Below are 27,079 nucleotides of genomic sequence, written 5' to 3'. Positions count from 1 at the left end.
ACATTTTATTCAAAAGACTCTGACTAAAACTAAATCAAAATGTGCTGTGAAAAACAACACTGCTCTCATGTCTGTCTTCCGACTCTATATGGCGTGACGTCAAGCAGATATAGAGAAAGGATAACCAGATGAGTCTGGACCGTGAGGTGTTTTAATGTACTTTTCCGTTCTTTGTGTCTTTTGTATCTACAGGAAGTGGGAACCATCGGTACTTCATGGGATACTTGTTCTTCCTGCTGTGCATGATCTGCTGGATGATGTACGGGTGCATCGCCTGTGAGTGGAACCCCCTTTTAGCATCCTAAACATCTACTGCAGGGGTCCTCAACGTTTTCAGGCCAAGGACCCCTTAGCTGAGAGAGCGTTGAAGCAGGGAGGGACCCCCCACCACCTTTTTCATAGATTCCTTATAGTTTCATCGTTTGGCAGCACAATCATCAGTGTGTTTTGGGTTCATGTCAATTTGTGTTTTCAGATACGTTTTTAACCACTTCAATGTCAATACTTAACTTGACATTTCACTTAGTCTACTCTTTTTCCCTTCTACACCAAACGTCTTTGCCGAAATTATTTTTTAAAAATCGTGAAAATTAGAATTTTGACCCGATTCTATAAGTGTCTTTTGAATCCTTCTAAGGTTTTTTGAAAAACCTGCGTTTCTATGACAGCGATCTGGCTATAGCCGTCGTCAAAGAAAAGGTCCTTTTCACTTAACTGGAGCTCAGTTAGTCTGTTCTTGAGAGACTACTATGTCAGTGGTTCTCAAACGTTTTCATGTGAATGTCACCCAATATTATATTTATTTGGCCACGGACCCCCATCTCAAAATATTTAGTTCCAGGGACCACCCAGAAGCAAAATCTTAGTTCGCTTTGAAAATACATATATATTCAAAGATTTCCACACATTTTCACGACTTAAAAAAAAAAATAGCTGATCTACAAGCTCGCAGCGCGGCACTCGGTGCTGCGCTGTGAGCTTGTAGATCAGCTGTTTTTCAATAGTTAAAGCATTCAATAAACTGCTGTGCTGCCTCCGGGCGGACAGATTTTCCCCCTTTGGGATAATAAAGCCGGTATCCATCTATCCTTCCAGACTGGAGGATCCACTGTTCCACCAGTTACGCCAAGGATGGCTTCTGGCTGTACCTGACGCAGATCGCCTCCTGCTCTCCCTGGATGTTCTGGATGTTCCTCAACAGCGTCTTCCACTTCATGTGGGTGGCCGTCCTCATCATGTGCCAGCTGTACCAGGTCTGTGTGCTGTCGCCTGCATGACATTTTACATGACCATTAAGGCCGGATTTACACTGCAGTCAAATCCAGCCCAAATCCGATTTTGTTTTCAAATCAGATCTTTTGGCCCGACTTTTCACACTGCATTTGCAAGTGACCAGATCGGATCTGTGCGTTCTGACTGATTCTAACAGCGTCAGCCCAAAGCTGCCCTGCGTCTACATATCTGTTTTGGTTACTGTGGTAACGACGTCGGCGTCATGACGTTACGTCACAACGTTGACGCTAGTTGATCACTTTCAGGAAATGCGACATAATAGACCATAGTAAACACATGTTACAATGTTGTTTTTCTCTCTTCTTTTCTTTACTCTTCTGTTTCACTCTTCTCTCTGGTTTTATCTATTTAGCTCACGTGTTTTCTCTCTCCTCTCTTGTTTTTCTCATGTGCTCAGCGTGCTGTAATATGCGCTGTAATCAAATAGTAAATACTCGCGCTCTGTAATGACGTCGGCGCTCCGCACTCGGGTCGCGCAGCAAGTGACGTTTGGACAGTTTGATGTGACTTGCATGTGACTTGCATATAACTCAATGGGGTGGATGTGGTTGCTGCTTTCAGACTGAGACAGATGTCTTCTGATCGGATTTGAAACCACCTCTGGATGTGGTTTTTCAAAATCGGATTTCATGTGACCTGCATGTGACCTGTCTGGATTTAGACTATAAAAAAAAAAAATCGGATTCCACTTTTGATGTGACTTAGATCTGATTCAGGCTAGATTTCAGTGGCAGTGTAAAGCCGGCCTAATTGTCACTCAAATATGATTGCGATTAAACGATTTTAATTGTGTTTTTGTCGTTGACAATTACATTTCTGTTTGACTTTGTAGGCTTTGAAGTTGCACATGGCAGATATGACACATAACCTAAATATACAAAGAAATTACTGACATATTTAACTTTGTAGTTAAAAAGGAACATTGATAGTGGAAATAGCCGATCTACAAGCTCACAATGCATCGCATTTGCAACGCGTTGTGAGCATTTAGATCTGCTATTTCCACTATTTCTGAAACTGTTTGAAAATATATGAACGTTTTTCAACATGGAAACGATTATGACCATTATGACAAAATAAGTGTGATTATGTCAATTAACCGCGATTAGACAATTATGTAATAATTTTGACAGGCCTCCGATTCATGAATCCACCTACAGATATTTTTATTTTTATTACACGGTTTGGATGAGTGCTTGATTTTGATTTGTCAATAGCTGAAATGCGTAAATTATGAACTGTAGCCAACATGACAGCCATGTAAACAACTCTGCGATATTGTCGGGGAGGTGGCTCTGTATGGTTTATGATAGTCAGTCACTAATATTTGATACAGTCTATCTCTGGCGAAAATGTAACTAATTTGGTGACAGAGTCAAACCGCTGAGATCATTTCTTTATGTTTGGAACACAGTTCTTATATGACGCGATATGAAAATCAGAATGGGGGGGGGGAAAGAAACAGGAACCAGGTAGGATGTGTAAATGATGTCAAACTTCGCAGCTCTATTCACGTTATTCCTGGCCCCGCCCCCGGCTTCCTGTTCATATCCTGAAAGAGGCGGAGGCTGAAAAAGCTGGCCTGAAAAACATCATTTGGTTTCCTGTTGTCCTTGCATTAAAGTGTCAGTAGTTGGCGTTCTAGGCTCTGGGCTCTGAATGTATCTGGGTTGCCATGTCTGCTTATAATAAGCAATTTGTGTCTCTAAAAAAAAACAGTTACTTTCTAATATTTTTTAAACCAGTGGTGCCCAAATCTTTTCATATCAAGGACCCCAGATCACATATTTGTCCATAGTCGCAGACCCCATCTGAACATATGTGGTGCCAGGGACCTCCACACAGATTTATGTTGTTAAAACATTTCAAAAATATTAAAAAAAAATGTTTTCCCTCAATATTTTTTAAATAGCAAATATACAAGCTCACGATGTGTCGCAATGACACATTGTGAGCCTGCTGATCTGCTATTTTCAAATGTAAATGTAAAGTAGTATAGCCTACTGTAGTTGCTTCTGTTGGGCTTATTTCTTTGGCAAAATCTGGCAACAGACAATTCCATGTCACTTCCTTACTTGGGAGGAAGTGAAAAGATGTTTATGAAGCAGCACACAGAAAAATGCTCCAGCGCCCTCTGTAAAAGGAAAATGGCAGCCTCCATAGAATGGCCAGGAATATGGTGAATAAGCGGAATGATAGCCACTGACGCATCCACCTCCGCAATGGAATAGAATTCTCTACTATTGCATTTATAGATGAACAACTCTACCATTATATATTATATGGGCCGTATGATTGCTATACTGTAGGCCTGGCAATGGAGTCAAATTTTGTTGAAAAAGTATGGAAACATTTCTACCGATATGATGTATTAACTCAATTACTAGCGACATCTGGTTGATTTGTCCTCCCGAGTTTTGCCTTGACTTTTTTTTTTTTTTTTTTGGTCTGCCCGCACAGATTGCTGGTCTGGGAATCACTACCAATGAGAGGATGAACGCAAGGCGGTACAAGCACTTTAAAGTCACAGCCACATCCATTGAAAGTCCGTTCAAGTAAGTAAGCCAGCAAGAGTGATTTAATATAGTGCTGTTCAACCGTAATGGGATCCTCACACACAGCTAACGCTCTTAACCGCTTGAGCCACATGTACTTCGTTTTACGACTGAAAAAGACAGTATTACACTAGCTAGTTTTGGCTAATTTTCTTAAAAATTTCAGCTGTTCTAAAATAAGTTAATTGCAAAGTAATGGTTGTCAGTCAGCCAGTCAAAACGTCCCTTTGTCTCCAAATTATGTCACATGACTCTCTCTCTCTCTCTCTCTCTCTCTCTCTCTCTCTCACTCACAGCCACGGATGCATACGGAATCTCATAGACTTCTTCGAAATCCGCTGCTGCGGTCTGATCCGCCCCGTGACGACGGACTGGACCGCGCAGTACACAATAGAATACGACCAGACGTCTGGCTCGGGATACCAGCTGGTCTAGACCAGGACGCTGGGGCAAGGGAAGCCGAGGGGAGCGCCCAGAGGGGGAGGAGGAAGAAGAAGAGGAGGAGGAAAGAAGAAGGAGAAGAAGAAGAAGGAGGCTTGCCTCTCTTTCTCCCTCTCCCCACCAACCCAAACCCCCCTGCGTCCCCCCTGTCCGACTGGCGTTCACATCAGAGCGATGCTGTTCTCAGGAGCGCTTGCTTTGTTTGGACCATCTCTCTCTCTCTCTCTATCTCTCCTCACTGATCAAATAGTCTGAGAACTCAGCTGGGACTAGCATGCTGTTAGGGGACAACACCACACACATCCAGTACCGCCACCACCTATTATACTACTACTACTACTACTACTATCACTGCTCCGCCACACACACACTCACTCTTGGTTTATAGTTACTGTACCGCTGTCGCTGCCCCCCGGTGCCCCCCGCCCTTACCTGGGCATCGGTTGACCCCTCCTTACCCACCCCTCGTCTCTTCTTCTCCTGTGCCCATTGGACAGTGCAGTGCTGCCAGACACGCATGGGGAGGGGGAAGTGGGGGGGTGGGGGGGGGGGAACATTTTAGTCCAAAAAAGAAAAAAAGGGATCTTTTTATGTGTTGGTTGTACCGGAACGGCAACTCTGGCGAAGAGAGCAGCGTGATCAAACGGCAGTATCGTTCCTTCTCCCCCCCGGGTTTTGATTTAACCTTTTCAGTTCACCATAGTCATCGTTTACGGCGTCACTGCCTGTGCAAATCGGTTTTTATTTTGGATTAGTTGTGGAAACTGCAGTTCCTGTTATATTGTGATGGTTGGGGAGATGAAGGAGTTTTTTTTGTTTCGTTTTTTTTACAGTGTGTTCCTAAATAATATTTAGATAAGGGAGCGCCTTTTTTAAGGTCTTGTTTTTGCACCGTGATCATGACTTTTTGAATGGGTAGCCCCCACCCCCCTCTGAAAGACCTGAGATTGCCAACATTGTTGAACTTGTCAGAGTTGACCCAGCCAGGTGGTTACTTAGATGACGCCGAAAAGAGAGGATATCCTACAGAAAATGTGATACAAGTATATTTATTTTAAAGCTATTTATAGATAATGCATATGTCCTAGTACCATCTTATTTTTTACATTTTATGCCATTTTAAGCGAGTGGCTTTTTGACCGAGAAACTTAATTCAAAGCAATTCTTATAGCTGTTTGAACATGGTGCCCTAAAGAACTTTTACAGGAAAAACCTATATGCAGGTACAGTACATATATTTATTAATATAAAAGTTAGGCTGTAAGAGTAGACGACGTTAGGAGGAGAACAATCGAGGAGCGAAGAGAAGGAAAGATCATTTCATTCGTGAGTTTATTGAAATGGTGTCTTGTGTTTACAAGAAAGGTTCATTCCATGTGTATTCTTTTAAGACTTCTAAAGTCTTTTTCTTTTTTTCTTTATGTCAATATGTAACTTTTTTTTTGTCCACCTACAACATTGCACTGATCACCTTTTTTTCTTATTTTTCTTTGCCGTTTGCTGAAGGGAGGTCATCATCATCGCCCCTTCGGATTAACTCTTTCATGTTTACAGAGAGAGGAAGGGCCAATCAGACATGCCGTGTATATGTATGTATATAATGTGTGTATATGTAAATATATATATATATACACACACACACCCTCCCCTTCCTCTGAGCTCGCATCACTTTATTTCTGGATCCCCCACATAGTTGACTGTACACATAGTTGACTGTGCACGGCAGCAACCAGACAGACTGAAGTGTAAAGAATGTGCATCTTGTACATAAATGATCTAGCCTTTTATTTCTTTTATTTCTTTTTTTTTGTGAGTGACTTTTCTCTTTTTTTTTCAGTGTTAGTTGAAGCTGCTCCTGGATCTTTTTTTTTTTTTTCATTCAACCAAAAGGAAAGACGAAAAAAATGACGTGATTATAATCCAATTGTATGACTGTAGCTTTTAGTGATGTCCGACACTGCTGTCTATAGGCGTTTAAAACCCCCCTCCGACTCGCGAGACAAACTCCACTGCATGTGTAATGCTTGGACACTGGGCTGTCGCCATACCGTTGTTCCAACCGTCGCCATCCAAGCTGCCCAGGTGATAGCCCAGCAAGCCACGTGTCTGTATATAGTGAATGTTCAGTATTTGCAAGTACTTTTCTCTGTTCCGTTCATGTCTTCTTTTTGTCTTTCTTTCTTCTCATCCAGTGTGTGTTATGTTAAACAGGGTGCCAGGTATATCATGTCTAGCCCACCTGTGCAAAGTGTAATATATTTGAATGTTCCATGCTGGTGAATTCACATTGAAGGGGTTTTTTCTATGTCATATTGCTGGGTTTGTTATACCACTGGATGTACAAATTGTAAAGCAAAAAGACACAAGAGAACTAAGGACAACACCGATTCTTTTTTTGTTTTTTTTTGTTTTGTTTTTCTAAAAATTGAAACGTGTTCATGCAATAGTTTTAAGGATAGCATTCAAGAGATGGGGGGGGGGGGGGTATATTATACAATGGTCTCCCAATTTTTTGGGGTCGCGTGTTTGCATCATCAGAAGGGACAGTGTCTCATTTCACCCCCCCCTGTAGCCTTTTTCTTCCAAAGGGGCTTCACAGTATAATCATTGATCGTCACCATGGCAACCCACACAGATCATCTCATATTATGCCTGATTTATAGTTTTATACCTTTGGTTTGCGTGGCCTCGCCTCTCGCACCGGAAAATGGCAGACCCACAAGCCCACGTGTCGCAGTGCGACGCGTCGTTGTGAGCTTTGTAGATCTGCAGTTTTCCCACGTGAGACGTGCTACGCGAACAAAAGTATAATTCAGGGCGTTAACATGAATCTAAAAGCCGTTAGAGAGAAAACCATCGCTTGTTCTTCCAGACGGCGATCTAGGTTCATCCCCCCTCCCCCCCATCACACAGCACCAGTGGCGTCAGTTCAGCAAAAGCTAAGGTATGGCAACGTGATGGGTGTCTTGCACGCGCGCGCAAGACACCCGTCACGTTGCCATACCTTAGCAACAGGCATGTTGTATTTATTTTTAAGAAGTACATTTTATTTTTTCCCCCCTGTAGCCAAGGTATGGCAGCTTGCCATGCCTTGCCATACCCAGTTGACGCCTCTGCACAGCACCATGTGAAAAAGCACATGCTCATCTCCAGTGCCTCTCCGTCTCCTCCAGGACATCACTGTAACTCTGCTTCAGATGTAAACATATTGGGCATGGATCAATTTTAATGGCTTTAATAATAAAATACAGTCAAATGTGAAAAATGACGCTTGGTGAACTTGTGATTTCTTGCCCGCCCGCCCCCCTGCCCGCCCCGGACATCTTGTAGAAAGACATTGTTCTGTGGGTCTTTATTTAGGTTTTTTAAAAGCTTTTATTTCTATGTTGCATAGTAGTGTACATAAACTCCTGTTTGTGGAAAGATTAAATCAAATGGTGTCTGAATTCACTTTTTTTTTCTTCTCCAACCTGGACACAGGAATACCGGAAGAGTCGCTGGAAAGAAACTCGCCTGGGCTGATGGTTTATGCCTTTTGATTGATTAATTGAGGTATTTATTAGAGGTTTTGGATAGGAAAAGGTACAGTTTCATGACTGTACAGTTCACTGGTACAATGTCAACTAAAAGGAAACTCGGGTAAGGCAAGGCTTATTTATTATTTTCCATTGAGATCCTTAAAGGAGTAGTTCGCCTCCAAAATGACTCTTTTTCTATTGATTAGTCACGCCATGGAAAGTTGAGTTCAATAATATTTTTGGTTTTTGTCGCATTCCTAAGACAAAAATGTGATATCAATAAACTTACCCCCATTCGTTCCGGATGGGGACCCGTTTCGAAACGTGTCGTTACTCAAATCAAATTTTTGTCTTAGGAATGTGACAAAAACCAAAAAATATTATTGAACTCTACTCTTCATGGCATGAGTAATCAATAGAAAAAAGTCATTTTGGGGGTGAACTACTCCTTTAATATCCTTATATACACCTCTGTAAACTATGCCTAAACGGTTAAACCTAACCTTATTCCTAACCTTAACCTCAGTGAAATCTTAACCTCAGAAAGATATGTCCTACATTTATTTCTAACCTTATTCTCAGTAAAACAAATGCAAGAATAAAAAATCTCAGCGATCTTTCCTTCCGGCGACTCTACCGGACAGAGGAATAGGGCTGTCACGATTATGACATTTTACATGACCATTTAATTGTCACTCAAATAAGTGCGATTAACGATTTAATTGTGTTTTTGCCTTCGACAATGACATTTCTGTTTGGCTTTTAGGCTTTGAAGTTGCACATGGTAGATATGACACATAACCTAAATATACAAAGAAATTACTGACATGTTTGACAACTTTATACTTAAAAAAGAGCATTGATAGTGGAAATAGCCGATCAACAAGCTCACAACGCGTCGCGATGCGACGCGTTGTGAGCTTGTAGATCTGCTATTTCCACTATTTTTGACTGAAAAACAATAGATGTGAACATTTTTCAACATGGAAACGATTATGGCGATTATGAAAAATAATTGCGATTATGTCAAATAAATGCGATTAGACGATTATGTAATAATTGTGACAGCCCAACAGAGGAATGTGTTTGTCTTCATGAGGACCCCATTAGTTGGCGGAGCAGAGGTTATCATTGGGCGTGGACCAGAGCCCCTGCTCCCTGGCCATAACCGAATCCTTTTGGTCCGAAGTTCTTGGCGTAACACGCTGTTGAGGAGAGAATGGAGAGGAGGGAAAACGTCATTCATCAGTTAACCCATTCAGAACGGGTACACATCATTGCGTATCATTATTTTATGCTTTAACTATTGAAAAATAGCAGATATACAAGCTCACAGCGCGGCACTGCGAGCTTGTATATCTGCTATTTTTGAAAAAAAAAATGAAAATTAGAATTTTGACCCGATTCTATAAGCGTCTTTTGAATCCTTCTAAGGTTTTTTGAAAAACCCTGTGTTTCTATGTCAGCAATCTGGCCGGCCATCGTCAAAGAAAAGGTCGTTCACTTAACTGGAGCTCAGTTAGTCTGTTCTTGAGAGACAACTGTGTCAGTGGTTCTCAAACCTTTTCATGTAAAGGACCCCCAAACTGATATTTATTTGGCCACGGACCCCCATCTCAAAATATTTAGTTCCAGGGACCCCCCAGAGGCAAAATCTTAGTTACAAACGTTCGCTTTAAAAGTACATATTCAAAGATTTGCACACATTTTCACAACTTAAAAAAAAAATAGCAGATCTACAAGCTTGTGCTGTGAGCTTGTATATCTGCTATTGTTCAATAGTTAAAGCATTCAATAATTCTAGGCCTAAATGTGTCAAATATTGAAAATGGCCATCTACAAAGGTTCACAACGCATCACGCTGCAATGCTAATATTGCCGAACTAGACCAACTTGGGAACGATTTCACGTGTTGTCTGTTTTTGCCATGTCACCTATTATGACATAGCCAGAATAGGAAAACTAGTGACCAGGGCTCATTTGCCAGCTAAAATACTGACATATCACAACTGGATTGTGTCTATTTTCTGAATAATCTTTAGGTTTTGTTTTATCTGCTTGGGATGTTCAACAGCATTTTCCACACAGAGGGCAACACATGAACACATTGTGTGTCAGACGATCGTATATGTATAAAGTCGACGTCGTCTATGTGATTGACTCTTTATCTCACAGTCACACTGTTTAAAGAGGTGGTGCCATGATTTCCCCCCCCTCTAAAACATGATTATCAGGTATTATGATTGCGACCGAAGGTCGCATATACTCTGAAGAACCGTGTCGCTTGAGTGTCCTTCCTTCCTTCCGTATCCTCGTGACCGTCCTTCCGTATCCTCTGTGATGTCAGTGTGATGTCAGCGAGTTGTGACATCACTTCCTGTACAGGGCGGCTACACGAAATGTGGATAACACTATATATGGAGATAGTCCAGTCCATCATGTCATATGGGACTACCGTCATAGAAAGTAGCCCTTGTTAGGCCGGAGTCATTGGCTGTCTAAACATGGAGATGTGGATAACACTATATATGGAGATAGTCTAGTCCAATATGTCATATGGGACTACCGTCATAGACAGTAGCCATTGTTAATCCGGAGTCAATGGCTGACTGTCTGTACAGGAAGTGATGTCACATGACATACTTTTTATGCCCATATATGAGTCCTAACATGGAGATGTGGATAACACTATATATGGAGATAGTCTAGTCCAATATGTCATATGGAACTACCGTCAGAGACAGTAGCCATTGTTAGGTCGGAGTCAATGGCTGACTGTCTGTCTGTCTGTACAGGAAGTGATGTCACATGACATACTTTTTATGCCCATATATAAGTCCTTCTGTACCACATCTCCATGTTTAGGCAAACTCCACACAGAAAGGCCCTATCGCCAACCCAACCTAGGGTGTGAGCGATAGGGCCTTTCTGTGTGGAGTTTGCATGTTCTCCCCGTGTCTCCTAGGGTTGATACCCTCACAAAAACATGAACAAACTCCCCCCAGAATGACAACAACTAGAATCGTCAGAGAAACGCTGTGGTTGGCCAGATGGTCAAGAATTGGCGCGACCTCGCCCTTTAGGGTGAGGTCATTTGGACCTATACATGGAGAAATGGAGCGAACCTGTTTGGCTTAAACATGGAGATGTGGTACAGAATGAATCATATATGGGCATAAAAAGTATGTCATGTGACATCACTTCCTGTACAGACAGTCAGACAGACAGACAGCCATTGACTCCGGCCTAACAATGGCTACTGTCTATGACGGTAGTCCCATATGACATGATGGACTGGACTATCTCCATATATAGTGTTCTCCACATCTCCATGTTTAGGCCCTATCGCTCACACCCTAGGTGGGGTTGGCGATAGGGCCTTTCTGTGTGGAGTTTGCATGTTCTCCCCGTGTCTCCTAGGGGTTGATACCCTCACAAAAACATGAACAAACTCCCCCCAGAATGATAACAACTAGAATCGTCAGAGAAACGCTGTGGTTGGCCAGATAGTCAAGAATTGGCGCGACGTCACCCTGAGGTCGCATTCCACCCTCAGGTGTCTTACTAGTTATACTAGGAGGAAGATTTTTTCCAAAAAAGTGTACAGAAAGAGTTAAAATGGTGTTTTTATGTGGCCACACCCACCAGTTCATTGGTATGCGTGGTAGTCATGGTGGGTGGTGACCCAGCTGAAGTTAGCCACACCCACGTATGTTGGGTGAATGGTAATTAGGGGAGGGGTTGATTCTGTGATGTAATAAGTATGTGTGTTTTTGGGCACGTTTGACCCCACAAGGTGGCAGCCTACAGCTAAAACCCAAATAGAAAGGCAATACACAATTGCTCATAACAACCACACCAGGGGGTCTAATGAAGTACTGTCAACCTCCTAGACACATGAAACCCAGAAAAAGTATAAAACTATGGCACGGCCTCTTTAAATTGTCTTGAGTTTGACAAACCCCACCCTCCTTGTTGTAAATGAAACGCGCGGCCGAGATGAATTCACAAATCTCGTCTTGACGAGGGCAAGGTTGGACGAACACATCTGTTTTACGGAGGTTTCATCAGGAATTTTACCATGAATAAAGTCAGCCAAAGAACATACAAGTCAGGGGCGTTGCACCATAATTCTGGGCCCTGGGTACAAGGATTCACTGCGGGACCCCCGTGAATGTTCTTCATAGGGGGAGGGGGTTTAACCCATTTAGATTGGGAACGCATTGTTACGCGTTATTTTGTGCTTTAAATATTGAAAAACAGCAGATATACAAGCTCACAGCACTGCACTGAGTGCCGCGCTGCACCGAGTGCCGCGCTGCGAGCTTGCAGATCTGCTATTTTTGAATATTTCAAATCCTTCAAAGGTTTTTTTGAAAAAACTATGTTTCTATGTCAGTGGTGCTCAAACCTTTTCATGTGAAGGACCCCCAAAATTATATGTATTTGGCCACGCTTGTGGATCTGCTATTTTTCAATAGCTAAAGTATACAATAATTAAGGCCTCAGTTAACCCATTCAGAAAGGGTACACATTATTGTGTATCATTATTTTATGCTTTAACTATTGAAAAATAGCAGATATACAAGCTCACAGCGCGGCACCGAGTGCCGCGCTGCGAGCTTGTATATCTGCTATTTTTGAAAAAAATTGAAAATTAGAATTTTGACCCAATTGAACCCAAAGTGTCTTTTGATTCCTTCTAAGGTTTTTGGATAAAACCCTATGTTTCTATGTCGGCAATCTGGCCAGCCATCGTCAAAGAAAAGGTCCTTTTCACTTAACTGGAGCTCAGTTAGTCTGTTCTTGAGAGACTACTGTGTCAGTGGTTCTCAAACCTCCCCCCTCCCCCCCTTGTGACGCCCCTGCATACAGCTATGCTGAAATGGAGACAAGATGTGTTGACGGCGAGGACAGTAAACCAGCTGACCACCATGAGCCCTCTGGATGATAACAGTGCAGGCTCTGTTTGGACTTGGAGCTGAGCTGCAACATTCCTGCTCATCAGTGCAGGGATTCATTCGAATAAAACCCAGGAACCATCAGTCCAACTTCATCAATCTGTTGACCTATCTGTGTGTGTGTGTGTGTGTGTGTGTGTGTGTGTGTGTGTGTGTGTGTGTGTGTGTGTGTGTGTGTGTGTGTGTGTGTGTGTGTGTGTGTGTGTGTGTGTGTGTGTGTGTGTGTGTGTGTGTGTGTGTGTGTGTGTGCGGTCACAAGGGTGGCGGGGGGGGGAAGTGGGACTGAGTTACTAGGGCCCAAGAGGTGGAGGGGCCTGGAATTATTTTATATTTTAGCTATTGAAAAATAGCAGATATACAAGCTCACAGCCGATTGAGTGCAGCGCTGCGAGCTTGTAGATCTGCTATTTTTCGTTGTGAAAATGTGTGCAAATCTTTGTATGTATTTTTTAAGCGAACATTTGTAACTCAAATGGTGCTTCTGGGGGCGGTCCCCTGGAACTAAATATTTTGAGATGGGGGTCCGTGGCCAAATACATAGCCTATCGTTTTGGGGTGTCCTTCACATGAAAAAGTGTGAGCACCACTGACATAGAAACATAGGCTTTTCAAAATATTCAAATGTTTTTCAAAAATAGCAGATCTACAAGCTCGCAGCGCGGCACTCAGTGCCGTGCTGTGAGCTTGCATATCTGCTATTTTTCAAATAGTTAAAGCACAAAATGTGAGTGAATCCTTGTACCCAGGGCCCAGAATTTGGTGTGACACCCCTGTGTGTGCGTGTTCTGTTTAGCCAAAACATATCCAGCCTTGTCATGCTGATGAGAAAAGAGTGGTCATTGTGGAGAGTGGATTACAGCTGTTGCGGTCAGCTGATTGTCCTCCAGTTTGAACTGGCACGAGAAACGGCAGTGTTGGAGAGACGCGCCTGACAAGCCCCGCTGCCAGCCAAACCCACACAACACAGCATTTGAGAAAGCACTAAACTGGGGACAGCGTAGAGTATCATTGTGTTTGTAATGCTTTGTGATTTTGTGTGATATACTTGCTATACAAGCACTGCACGCTAGTTCATCCAGTTTCCTCTCTCTGCTGATATAATCTTCCAGTGTTAGGCTCTGTTGTGTGATCCTTTGTTGTGTTATGTTGTGTCGTGTCAGGTTGGAATTACTTCAAACAGTACATAGTTACACACACAACCATAAACCATTCAAGGCAGGTCCTGAACATATGAAGACAATGAGTTTACTCAATGGGATTCAGACGAAATGCTATCCTTCTGTGTGTAAGGTAGGTAAGGTTTTCTGTGTGTAAGGATGAGTAAGCCTCAGTGGGAACATGAGACCCACTAAGTTGCGGACAACTAAATTGTCCAGACATTTTCCCCTTTCCTTTTTATTGTGGAGTACTTAGGGAACCTGTACTCAGCACATTCAAGTGCAATCACCGCCAGAGAGACTGTCATTCGCAAGTGGGACTGTACAGCCACACTAAGAAATTTTCCCTCAGCACCACCTGATCTAATCCAAGTGCGCTTGTGCCACGGTCTCTGGAGACCGACGGCCACTACTAAGGTCCAGTGATCCCATTGGGACCCATGCCAACAGACCGTGGCCTGCAAGTAATCATGCTTGGAGGAAAAAACACTTGTTTTGCTACACTTGCTGACTGGTTCAATGTTGATGGTTCACTGATGGTTGCTGTTTATATCTAGAGATAAGTCTGTATTCGTCTCATGCATAATGGATCCTTTCGGCTGTGGCAATTGGTACAACAGTGGTGGTGATGTTTCAAGCCCAAAATCTATTTTTAGAATCAAAAGAAAATACAGATGCCAGAAGTCATCTTAAATCTGTTCTGGTCACATGACTGTCACCTGATAATCCCGGTGAGCAAAAAAGAAAAGCCCAGAGATTGCCTAGTGTAGGAGCACCCTGGCCACAATATGCCATGTGAATGGCATGAACCTGTAGACACCGGAAGTGCTGCGGTTAGCGGAAGTTACGTCATGCCTTGTCAAAATGGATTTTGACAACATTTTGGTGGAGAATTTCAACAGAACTAAGATTAAGTAAGATTATTATGCTTACTGTACGAGCACTCCGAGCAGAATGGACGAAGGCGCGAGGGAGAACAGAAAATGTTTCTGCGGGGAATAGATTTTCAGCAACACCGCACTGTGATTGGTCAAAAAAAGACAACTTCCGGTGAAATTCTCCCTGCGGAAGCGCCACCGTTCCATGCCGTATCAGCCTATGGTCGTAACCAGGCTTTTCTCTTCACAGATGAGTAAGCCTGGCTACGCGAGGCTAGTGTAGGAGTATTTGTATTGTATTTCAACATTGTTTTTTAACCTTAATTTGTTTTATGAATACAATGTTTAAAAAAGTTGTATCAGGTGCTGATCATATAACCAGAATAGCTGTATTTAAGTTTCTGTTTTATCTGATGAAGAGTATGGGATCAAAACGTCACTACCACTGTCAGATGTATCGGACAGACTTGCCTTTGGCCTGCTAGCTAATAGAACTATCTGATCTCTGTCTCGGCCTTCCCATGGTATGCAAAGGACTCTTCAAACGGACTGTGTGATAGGGAAATATAGTACCCTTTATCACGTACCAGTAAATACCTGACATTGGTGGCAATTGATGTGGAGCGGTTTCACCTCACCTTTGCAGTAGATCTCTCCATCTTTCTCTGTCTGGGTGGTGGACTCCAGGCTCTTCCCACACTTGGCACAGCGGAAGCAGTTCTTATGCCAAGGCTGCGGAGGAGAATGAATGGCGTGATCTGATCATGGGGCTTGGCTAAATGAGAAGCTGCAGGTCAAGTTGTGACAGGCTCTGCGTTCAGCTACAGTATGAGGAAAATTTAGTACCTGAGACGAACAGTATAAGTCCATATTTGAATTTTTTTGAATATATATATTTTTAGATTTACCCGACTGTAAACCACAAACTAGTCATTTTTAATCTGTTAAATTGTTAATGCACTCCCCCTCATTTTGTTTAATTGTCGGTTTTAATGTTATCCAAAATTTTCAAATACGGACTTAGACTGTTATTCGTCTCAGGTACTCAATTCACGATGGGAGTGTAATGTGTATGTGGTGTCTGACTGATGTCATCGCTGTTGTCATTGTCTCGGGGCGTGAGTTATTTCTGAATCAACTAGAAAGTTTGCACTCAGTAGAGTGCAAACCTGCTTCAACACCTGGGATATGAGTGTGTGTGTGTGTGTGATTGTGACCTTTCAAATGGGTTTAGACCAGAGGTCTTCAACAGGGGGTCCGGGACCCCTAGGGGGTCCTCAGAGTTACTACAGGGGGTCCTCCAAATCTTTGTGAGGTAGAAACCTTTTTTATATTAACCACTTGAACCCTAGCATCCATATTCTGAGAACAGACTAAGTACAGAGTGACAGGTCAAGTTTATTAAGTATCAACGGTTCAAGTGGTTAAATATCTGAAAACACAATTTGACATGAATCCAAAATACACTGATGACTGTGCTGTCAAACGGTGAAACTATATGGAATATATGAAGAGGTTGTGGTGGTCCCTGCTTCATCTCTCTCTCAACTAAGGGGTCCTTGGCCTGAAAACGTTGAAGACCCCTGGTTTAGACCCCAATGACTAATACACTCTTCAGGGCAGCCTTACTGATCGTTCCGAGCAAGTTTCATGTTTCATGAAAGTCTGTCAAAACAGATTGTGTGTGTGCGCGCGTGTGTGTGTGTGTGTGTACAGTCAACAGCCTGAATAAAGCCAGCCCAGCAGGATCACAAGGTATTTCGCAAGCCAGCACTCTTAACACAGAATGTATTAAATAGTTTCAGTCAGACAAACAGCATTCCTGACCTGTCACTAGCATAGGACAGTGGACTGGCAGTACTGTGTATAGTATAAACAACTGCTTGCAAACCAGAGCCTGCTCCAAGTGAACCTATAGGCTCTGTTTGTGCTTGGTCTGTAGTATATTCTGCTATACACAAACACGCATTGTGAAGCCTGGTGTGCCCCGTGACACACACACACACACACATTTCCACTCACTCACCTTGCCAGCCCCAACGATCTTCTCCGCTGCATAAACCGAATCCCCACACCGGGCACATTTCTCTGAACCCCCAAACTTTTGAGCAAATTTGGATGGGTTTGGGTTGGTGGTGGGTCTGTGACTATGTGTTCTGAATAGGAGACATGAGAAATGCAATTAGATTAAAAACACAGGGCAATAAGAGAGCACATTATCTAAAGCACCAGCCTAATTTGAGTTGCTGTTATATCAAAAACAGGTCTTTGCGGTACCTTTCCGACATCTGTACTCAAACACTCATTAGTTATTCAATTGCAAGTGCATCTTGTATCTTAAAACATCTGTTTTAACAGGAGAGATGCATGTCCTTGTCTTGGTTTGTTGATGTACTAGCAGACATCTCTGTGTCTTTCCACTATACCCGCTCTCCTCTCCTCTCCTCTCCTCTCTCAGGAGAGGAGGCATTTGTTCAAAGTTAAGAGGCCTGGGGCCCTGGAGCTGTGTTTAACGAAGGGGAACCGCCCGTTCCAGCGGCCCCTAAATGAAGTCCTTTGTGCTGGCGCGACACTTGTAGGGAGAGAGGGAGAGGAGGTTTAACAGGTCAACTCAGGAGCCTGCCTATTACATAATGGAGCCATTCATAACAACAATCACCTGACGTCCAGAGCCAGGCTCCGACTGCAGCATAAACAACTGTGCACGAGTGCGTGCGTGTGTGAGTGCATGTGTGTGTGTGTGTGTGTGTGTGTGTGTGTGTGTGTGTGTGTGTGTGTGTAGGGCTGTCACAATTATTACATAATCGTCTAATCGTGATTTTTGGATATAATCGTGATTATTTTTCATAATCGTCATCATCGTTTCCATGTTGAAAAATGTTCATATATTTAAATAAAAGGTCAAAAATAGTGGAAATAGCAGATCTACAAGCTCACAACGCGTCGCATCGCGACGCGTTGTGAGCTTGTAGATCGGCTATTTCCACTATCAATGTTCTTTTTTAAGCATAAAGTTGTCAAATATGTTAGTAATGTCTTTGTATATTTAGGTTATGTGTCATATCTACCATGTGCAACTTCAAAGCCTAAAAGCCAAACTGAAATGTAATTGTCAACGACAAAAACACAATGAAATCGTTAATCGCAATTATTTGGGTGACAAATAATCGTCATGTAAAATGTCATAATCGTGACAGCCCTATGTGTGTGTGTGTGTGTGCGCGTGCGTGCGTGCGTGCGTGTGTGTGTACAAACGTGGTTACTGCCCCACTGCCATATTATGTACTGCATGTGACACTGACAGCCTCTGTCACTGATTGGATATAAATATGAAAGCCAAATCAGGGGACATCGCGCCCTGTTCCCAGGCCTGTTATGGCAGCTTAGATCAGTAAGGACTAAGGAGTCTAAATGCACTACTGCACTAATATAATGACTCTGCTTTGAAATATCCCACAATACTTGTCTTGTGCTTTCTCTCCCGGATGTGTCCACACAGCACAGACTAGCTGGGAACTAGTCATTGGTGCTCAAAAGTACATTCAATTTAAGAAGTGAGAATTACTTCTACGGTAACAACAATTTGACCCAAGTCAGCAGGGAACGGTTCGAACATCAGGTAAAGACCCAGACTATCCTACCAGATGCTTTATTCTTCGTCTTTGAAGCCAGACAACACTTTGAATGCCACAGAGTCTGTGACTATGCTGCGTTTAAGTCACAAACAGAGCAGGCTATTCAGACCGGAACGATACTCGACCAATCACCACACAGTGCTCACAAAAATGAAATTTGAAATGTATATTTTTTAAAGTTCCATTTCTGCAGAGCAGCAGGCTACGTAGGCTTCGACCAATTTTTATTTCCTGTCGGATTTCTTTAGGCAACTGCAAAGGCATTTAGAAGTGGGGTAAAAGCGGTTTGAAGTGTTTTGCACACCTGTCAGCTGGTCTGGTGGAGAAGAGGAACAACAACTGTCTGTAGGGAAAACTCCCACATGCTCTGTGTTTTCTTAGCCACCTAAGCCCCATATACTTTGTTGTACAACAAATAGCAAAAAAATAGCAGATCTACAAGCTCGCAAACGCCTCACATCCGCAATGCTTTGGGCTTGTAGATCTGCTGTTTTTGGCAAATCTTTGGCTATTTTTACCAAAACAATGACCCAAATAGGGAAAACACGGTTAATGTGGTTATCATACTTTCGTTTTTTTTTTTAATATGATCAAAAATTAACATCAAATCAGACTGGCTAATTCAGCCTGGCCAGAAGCAGGCATATACAGTAGTAGATGATATATCAAAAGCCCCACATTTTTCCCTGGTTATAACGGCAAAACATAGAGCTAGAAAACAGCATGTGGGTGTTTTCCTCCATCCAGATGCATGGTGACTCGGCTCTAGGCACCGAAAGGTGGTACATGTTACAGATGAGGGGTGGAAGTAACAGCAGAACAAAAGGTCATGGTTTGAACCCAGGCAGCTGTGCACAGCTAAGCGGCTTTATTTTCTTCTCATCTGACTCGCGTTTTTAAACACGGTGAATGAAATTAGAATGGCGCTTCACCCCATGGAATTATTTGACTTTTGAATACCTCGAAAAACAGACAAATTAAACATTTGACAAATTGTCAAATATTAATAATTACCTACTCCTCCCGCGAGGGAAATTCAGATATCGCAGCCCAACCCAGCTGCTTTTTCCGGCTTAACCCAGTGCTGCCCACAAGGAGCGCGAGGGGGAGGGGAGCAGTGATAGCTGGAGCGGGGAATCGTACCTGCGACCTCTGGGGCCTCCGGAGGCCTAGGTATGGACACTAACCACTCAGCCATCACTGCTCTAGAGCAGAAATTGTGAAAATAGCAGATCTACATGCTCACAACGCCTTTCACAATAGAACCGTGTTACACAAAATGTAATGCCTCAAATCTTAGTGCTCGTCAGGGTGGGGTGGTCCCCAGTTAAAATATGGTTATTTTGGGGGTCACGGCCTGAAAAGGTTGAGAACCACTGCTCTATAGCAACAATGATTACTATCAGAATAGAGCTTTAGCTTTTTAACAATGTTTTGTTTTAACCAAACAATTTCACTTGCAGCATCTTTTAAATGAACACGAAGGATTTAACTATTGAACTTACTCTTCTGGTTTGATGCCCAGTCTCTCTCCTCTGTCCATGTTGAGTGTGCCTGCTCCCTGGCCATAGCCGTAGCCCTTCGGGCCGTACTTCTTCCCATAGCATGACTTGCAGTAAATCTCTTGGTCATGCATGGCCACCGTCGTGCTGTCCAGCCCCTTCCTGCACACCACTACAGAGACAGAGGTGAGTGGTTTTACAGTGATATTGTGATTGTTGAAAGATATTTAATCTGTTGGTTGAGAGAAGACCGGAACGTATTGCCACTCATGACAGGATTAAAATGATAGAGGTCCCACTTGTAGCACTGACTAGCATTGACTGTTATGGACACTTTTGTTTGGCACTGTATTGATAGTTGTGCTTAAATATTGCTATTTGCTTCTTTTATGTATGGCTGTTTCACTTATGAGCATTGACTGTTTTTTGACACTTTGTGTATCTATCTATCTATCTATCTATCTATATATCTATCTATCTAAGGGCAAAGAGAAGAAGAAGGTCTTCAGGCCAATATATTGTTTCCCATTAAAAAGGTTATTTTTGTATTTGAGCAGGAGTTTTCTCCTTTGCGATTTCTGGTTCCAGTCATTGTTGGCAACATTGTTGCTTCAGGTGAATGGGAATTGTCTCTACTGACTCATGGGCAAGTGACTTGTGGCCTAGACTGTGATTCCGGTATCCATGCGAAGTTGACTCCAAGATAAGCGACACTCACCAAAAGTAACAGATTTTCATCAAATAACTTTAACCCATTTAGACCTAAAATTATTGGATGCTTTAACTACTACAAAATAGCAGATCTACAAGCTCACAGTGCCGCGCTGCGAGCTTATAGATCTGCTATTCTTTTTAAAGTCATGAAAATCTTTGAATATATGTATTTTTAAAGCGAACGTTTGTAACTTTTGTAACTAATTTTGCTTCTGGGGTGTCCCTGACTCCCTGGAACTAGATATTTTGAGATGGGGGTCCATGGCCAAATACTACATATCATTTTGGGGGTCCTTCACATGAAAAGGTTTGAGAACCACTGACATAGTAGTCTCTCAAGAACAGACTAACTGAGCTCCAGTTAAGTGAAAAGGACCTTTTCTTTGACGATGGCTGGCCAGATTGCTGACATAGAAACATAGGTTTTTTCAAAAAATCTTAGAAGGATTCAAAAGACACTTATAGAATCGGGTCCAAATTCAAATTTTCACGATTTCTCAAAAATAGCAGATCTACAAGCTCACAGCGCGGCACTCGGTGCCGCGCTGTGAGCTTGTATATCTGCTATTTTTCAATAGTTAAAGCATGAAATAATGATACACAATACTGTGTATCCGTTCTGAATTTAACCAGGCTTTATCCACATTGTCCTCCATGCATGTTGGGTAACACGAACACCAGGGGAAGGTTGGAGACGGTCAAACGCAGAGAGCGGATGAACTACGAGGGAGGAACAACAGCACTGGGTCTCCTAAGATCATTCATTATCTCCTCGGTGGGAGCTCTGGACAATGCAGCTTTTGTAGGGAGAAGCCCAGGAAAATAAACACTTCCATTGTGGCCCAGTTCGATTTGGTCCAGGGGGAAAGCATGAGTCGCCTTTTCTGCAGTGTGTTTCTCTGTCTGGATCATCTTCACTGACATTTGGAGGAGGTTGGAGAGCAGGACACGCACCCAGGGACGTGCTGGCCATTGGGAAAAGCGGGACAACTCCCGAACGGCCGGTTCATTCCCAGCCGGCCCAGGCCGGCCATTAGAAGAAGAAGAAATAATAATAAAAATGTCGGCCTTCATTCCATTTTGGGGGCTGGGCGGCCAACAAAGTAAATCGTCACTGTCGGGCAGAAACCTCGTATCTCCAAGTTTCACATTTGTACATTATTTCGCAAAGCAAAGCCCTGCTTCATCATAGAAGGCCGTTGCACAAAAGTAGTGAAAACAGCAGATCTACAAGCACACAACGCCTCGCAGTGCGAGGCGTTGTGTGCTTTTAGATCGTCTGTTTTCACTAGTTTAAATCATTTTAAAAATGGTTTTGGTTTCCACCCGACAATGACGAAATATAACTCATGTAATTGGCCCACTGGCTTGTCACTTGTCATGATCTGAAATGGCAAATCTTTGAGTAGCAGCAGCGCTATAGAGAGAGATCTCTCTCTATAGCGCGCAATGAGGGCCTCTCCAACTCTTTTTCCCGGGCTGAATCAGGGGCCCAGCATGTCCCTGCACGCACCCCCCACCGTCCAGTGAGCACACACACACACACACACACACACACACACACACACACACACACACACACACACACACTGAGTGGGCTCTGAAGAGCCATTGACCAGTGAGATGTGAGTGACGAAACCATCAATGTGAGCTCTGTTTCTGGAGTCGACGTGTTGCGCAGAGGAAGCATGGAGTTCAACCAGGATCTCTACGTGCTTCTCTGTGCATCATGGTTGATGATTCTTGGTTTTGATGACATGAGGACAGATCTTGAACAAATGTAATGTATTTTTCCTTTTCTCAGTCCTAGACTTTTGATCAATCTCTCGAGACAAGAGTCAATGATGGCTACGCAGAAAAGGGACAAGTGGGCGATTCCTTTTCGTGACGATGGCTTGCCAGATTGCTTTTGATTGATTGATTCGATCAATACTTTATTAGCAGTTCGCTGAAGAAAAAAAAAAGCTCATGAAAGTACAGTTTGATACAAGGTCTGCTAAGAGGATTTAAACCCAAGAAAGCACATTGACAAAGAACCATTATCGAAGTTTTGACCGATACTGTATTACAGTATGTCAAAAGGTGCCACATTTACTAATCATCTTAGATTTAACAGATCTGGACGATCAAGAGCACGACAACACAGAACAGTACTCACTGCAGAGGAAACAGCATTTATGGAAGCTCTTCCCATCACATTGTACCTCCTCAGCGTGGTAGACGGTGCCTCTGCATGCCGTGCACTTGTTGCCTCCGCCCCAGTTTGGCATTCTGTCTGCTGCTGAGAGAAAGAAAAACAGAGACAATGTCACAATGGTACACAGGTCATGTCACGTACGAAACCTTACGACACTCATCATGTTGTTGCACTGCTGGGATTTCCTTCGGCTTTGTGGTTAGATTTTCTTTTTTCATGTCACCCACCAGTACAATAACAGGGGAGGCTCTCTCCATTCCGACATGTCGCCACTCCGAAATGGACTTCTTATTGTCGGAGTGGCGACACTCCCCATGGGCCTAAAGGTTTAGGGTAGGGGTAGAGATAGGGTTAGTGTCGGAATGGAGACATGTCGGAAAGGAGACATGTCGGAGTGGAGAGATGCACCCCAATAACAGAACCCCCCCCCCCCACCACCACCACCACCACCATCACCCCTCCTTGATCACAACTCCGTTATGTATTAGGGATGGGACGATACGTGATATTATCGTTTATCGTGATAAAAAAAAAACACTCACGATAATCGTATCGTGTAGATTTAATATATCGTGATATCGTCCTCCGTCATGCACTGGGATCAATTCACCTTTTATTTGCCGAGCTGCATATCCGGTACCATTTAAACCCTCTATAATTGGTAAAAGGTACTTATAGTCTTTTTTTCACTCTCTTTCAAATGTCTTTGCCAAAAAATTGCCGATCTACAAGCTCACAACGCGTCGCAATGCGACGCGTTGTGAGCTTGTAGATCGGCTATTTTTTGGCAAATGTTCCACCCCAGCGTAATGGCTTTTGATTATCGTGATAATATCGTAAATCGCGATTTCTTTTGTCACAATAATCCTGATATGAAATTTCCATATCATCCCATCCCTATTATGTATTTCAATCGCTGTGCAAATAACTTGACGAAACGCAAACAGTCAGGGAGAGGCATAATCCTTCTGTTGACAGACATGACAGATATTATGATGATGACACACCCCTGTTGGTATAACAAGACAGTCACGAGAGGAAAAGCTACCCACTGAGAATCCGGAGTGTTCATTTCACTCAAACCTGATTTACAGTAACTTAGCACTCAGGATTTTGCAGTTGCAGACTTGGAAACAACAACAACAGGGAAACAGCTTTTGGACTGGTACGGTGGAACAGAGTATTTTTCACAGCTGCTATGTCTGCTCTCTAATTTGACGGCCTCTAGTCTGAATGCAGGTCTGCAACATGCGCTAATGTGACTCCTGTAATAATGTCCTGGTATGTACTTTGTTGGAAGTCCTGTGTTTGGTGTTCATTTGTTCTAAGTTGGGTCTCTCACTGTGAAGTATACACCCTGCACTGTTGGGCACTAGAGCAGGGGTCTTCAACAGGAGGTCCGGGAACCCTAGGGGGTCCCCAGAGTTACTACAGGGGGTCCTCCAAATCTTTGTGTGATAGAAACCTTTTTTCTCCTTTTTTATATTAAACACTTGAACCCCAGTGTCCATATTCGGAGAACTTTAGCCACACATAGCAGATCTACAAGCTCACAACGCCTCGCGCTGCGAGGCGTTGTGAGCTTGTAGATCGGCTATTCTCGGCAGAGAGCTTTGGTGTAGAGGGGAAAAAGAGCAGACAGGGTGAAAGGTCATGTTTATTAAGTATTGACGGTTCAAGTGGTTAAATATCTGAAAACTCAAATTGATATGATTCCAAAATACACTGACGATTGTGCTGTCAAACAATGAAACTATATGGAATCTCTGAAAAGGTTGTTTGGGGGTCCCTGCTTCATCTCTCTCTCAGCTAAGGGGTCCTTGGCCTGAAATCGTTGAAGACCCCTGAAATAGAGTGTTTCTAATCCTGCTCACTGATTACCCGCTGAGTAAGAGGATGTCCCCGAAAAACCTCAAACCCAGCCAGAGAGTCTGAGCATGTCCTAAAACAATAGGACAAATATCCATGGGAATGGTCTGGGGCAACACAATGCTTTTGAGCATTGTTCTTATGGCCCGGTGGCCGCAGGATATAAATCTAAAGCGGCGGGGGGAAGAAAAAAAACAAGTTAGTCAGTAAACACTTCTGTGACCGCATGGAATTTGCCTGACGCACGTAGTCACTTTCTGTCTCTCACACATTGTGCACTACACTACAGTATAACTGGTTGTAATTACAGGCTCAGGCCCCGTTAAAATCTGTCAGGAGACTCGAGCTGAGCTTTCAAAGTGACAAATAAAATGCCATTTTAAGAAGCAGGGCTCCCTGCTGCGGCGTCCCCGTTTGCCAACCAGCACACGTCATGATGTCACCACCCCTTCGAAAAATATAGAGCGGCCTTAGTTTTCATTAAGCTGAGGACCACAGTAGGGTGCAGAGCTCATTAATCTTGTTGTGCGCCACTATAAGCTCATCCTCCTAGTTATATTACAGAGCGTGTGACAAGCTCAAACACGAGAGGGGATCAAAGGAAGACTAAAATTGCTCCTGGGTTCTCATCGGGCCACAGCTTGCTGAGGGCTGCTGAGATGTCTTTGAGAGGCTCCAGTAGGCTTCAGTGCATGACCCTAGGCCTAGAACAGGGCTGAAATGTCTTAGTCCTTGTGTGACTATACAGGCACGTGCACACATAGACATCAAAGGGGGCTTGAGCCCCTGCCCTTTTATCCGTCTGTAAAAAGTGCCCTCTCCACACCATGAATGCAGGTTTTACTGTGGTGAAAGAAATGCAAATGCCCTCTTTCCATGCCATACCTGAAGGCAGCATTCAAGAGAATTGCATTGTCCAAACTCTCCTGAACTTGAATGCAGCATCTTATGTTGAAATCTAAAAATGCGTAGAAATCAAGCATCGAAAACAGCCGACCTCCAAGCTCACAACGTGTCACGTTGCGACGCATTGTGAGCTTGGAGGTCTGCTATTTTCAATGTTTTCAACAAAAGGCCCTTTTAGAAATTTAAGCCCCTGCCTCTCTAACATTCTTGTTAGAGAGGCAGGGGCTTAAATTTCTCAACGCTCTCAACGTGGGGGTCCTTGAGGGAGTTCCAGGGGTTCCCCAGCTAATGACTGATAGTTAGGAAGGAACCAAATGGACCCATAAAGGCTCTGAAACTCTGAGAGTGTGCAAAAGATACAAGAGCTTTATTGCACAGGAAAACCACAAGTGTTTACACTACTACACAGGTCTATTGTTTGTTACTTTGCCTTCCACTGTGCACACCTAAAAGGTTAAACTAAAGAAATTGAACCAAAATGAGCCTTATGGTCCATTTGAACAATCTCAAGGGTGAAATTAACAGAGCATTGAGGTTGAGAATGCAGACAACACAACGAATAACACACTGAACTTGTATCAATTCAAAAAATAATGTCATTCCTCTATAACTGCAATTAGCTTTTCTATTAGACCTACAATGTTTAAAAACTTTATAAAACTGCCTGACATGAAACATGAGGACAGGACATAGGAGTATGAGTGACGTCACGAGGCACGACAATTTAATAGGCTACGTAGAGGAAACAGCTGTAGGTCACTTTGTTTAATTAGATGACAGGCATGACGTGATGGCAGGTTGTTTGTACAAGGTAAGGACACATTTTAAACGAAAGCTTCTGACAGTACAGTAGCCTAATGTAATCGAATTAAATTCCAAAGTGGGGCATAACTAGCTCCTTTCGCCTTCGGAACCCCTCACTCCACTGCTACGCAGCTCGGAGCACGCAAGAAAGACATTGAGATTTTTCATTAATTGAGTACGCTACAAAAGGACCCAAATGCAAACAAGCATTGCGCTCTCTTGTGGTCTTTAATCATTTGAATCAATGAACATGTTTTCCTATATATTAAAACTTCTAATAAAGTGTTCTGTTCAATCAATCAGATATAAAAGGTTAGAATAAATAAATAAAATAAACTAGTAGGCTATGACCCCATCATATAAAGTGCTAAATGGATCGTGTAGCCTATCTGCAATGACCTCCGTGTTATCAGAGTGATCTGACACATCGTTTTATTAGGATGATGTGTTAGACTACAATATCGACGTACAAAAACAAAACAAAAACATATAGTCAATATAACATAGCTCATTGAACCTTTACCTTTATGTCGCGGATTCCCCAAGTATATAAAATCCAGGCGTCAAATAGAAAGGTGAAGAAAAGTGTTGTATTGCAGCCTGTTGCTTAAAGTGATCCGGTGCGTCGCGTCCAGGGCAGCAGACTGAC

The 27,079-nt window shown here is 43.0% G+C and overlaps 2 protein-coding genes across 3 annotated transcripts in view; one reads left to right on the top strand and one right to left on the bottom strand.

Annotated features, from left to right (window-relative positions):
• zdhhc17 (zDHHC palmitoyltransferase 17) overlaps positions 1 to 4,283 on the top strand; it is a gene marked incomplete at its 3' end in the record, with an annotated part of 57,315 nt that extends 53,032 nt beyond the window's left edge. The window contains exons 14-17 of the mRNA XM_080753942.1: positions 193 to 276; positions 1,096 to 1,253; positions 3,754 to 3,848; positions 4,145 to 4,283. Of these exons, the coding sequence (XP_080610068.1) occupies positions 193 to 276; positions 1,096 to 1,253; positions 3,754 to 3,848; positions 4,145 to 4,283 (476 nt within the window). The remainder of the gene's footprint in view (positions 1 to 192; positions 277 to 1,095; positions 1,254 to 3,753; positions 3,849 to 4,144) is intronic.
• Positions 4,284 to 7,682: 3,399 nt separating this feature from the next.
• On the bottom strand, positions 7,683 to 27,074 carry csrp2 (cysteine and glycine-rich protein 2). 2 transcript variants are annotated; one of them, XM_080754755.1, is made up of 6 exons: positions 26,954 to 27,074; positions 22,813 to 22,935; positions 19,944 to 20,112; positions 16,830 to 16,959; positions 15,442 to 15,535; positions 7,683 to 9,012 (listed from the first exon to the last, which is right to left on the bottom strand). In XM_080754755.1, exons 2-6 carry the CDS (start codon positions 22,922 to 22,924, stop codon positions 8,936 to 8,938), a joined length of 582 nt encoding a protein of 193 aa, XP_080610881.1. In that variant the 5' UTR covers positions 22,925 to 22,935; positions 26,954 to 27,074; the 3' UTR covers positions 7,683 to 8,935. The 2 variants fall into 2 exon arrangements, with proteins under 2 accessions (XP_080610881.1, XP_080610882.1); XM_080754756.1 differs by having other exon boundaries at positions 22,813 to 22,932; positions 26,954 to 27,060.
• Positions 27,075 to 27,079: the final 5 nt, after the last annotated feature.

This window comes from Nannobrachium achirus, assembly GCF_963921795.1.
Source record: "Nannobrachium achirus genome assembly, chromosome: 23".
Lineage (NCBI taxonomy): Eukaryota > Metazoa > Chordata > Actinopteri > Myctophiformes > Myctophidae > Nannobrachium > Nannobrachium achirus.
Note: the sequence above shows the minus strand (reverse complement) of the source record. Positions and strands in the feature narration are given on the sequence as shown.

Bases quoted from the DNA above. Each gene is read 5' to 3' on its own strand.
- csrp2 (XM_080754755.1), bottom strand. From the start codon at position 22,924: ATGCCAAACTGGGGCGGAGGCAACAAGTGCACGGCATGCAGAGGCACC. The intron at 20,113-22,812 runs GTGAGTACTGTT...CTGTCTCTGTAG, and splicing joins TAAATGCTGTTTCCTCTGCA to TGGTGTGCAGGAAGGGGCTG. The intron at 16,960-19,943 runs GTAAGTTCAATA...TCTCCTATTCAG, and splicing joins CTGGGCATCAAACCAGAAGA to AACACATAGTCACAGACCCA.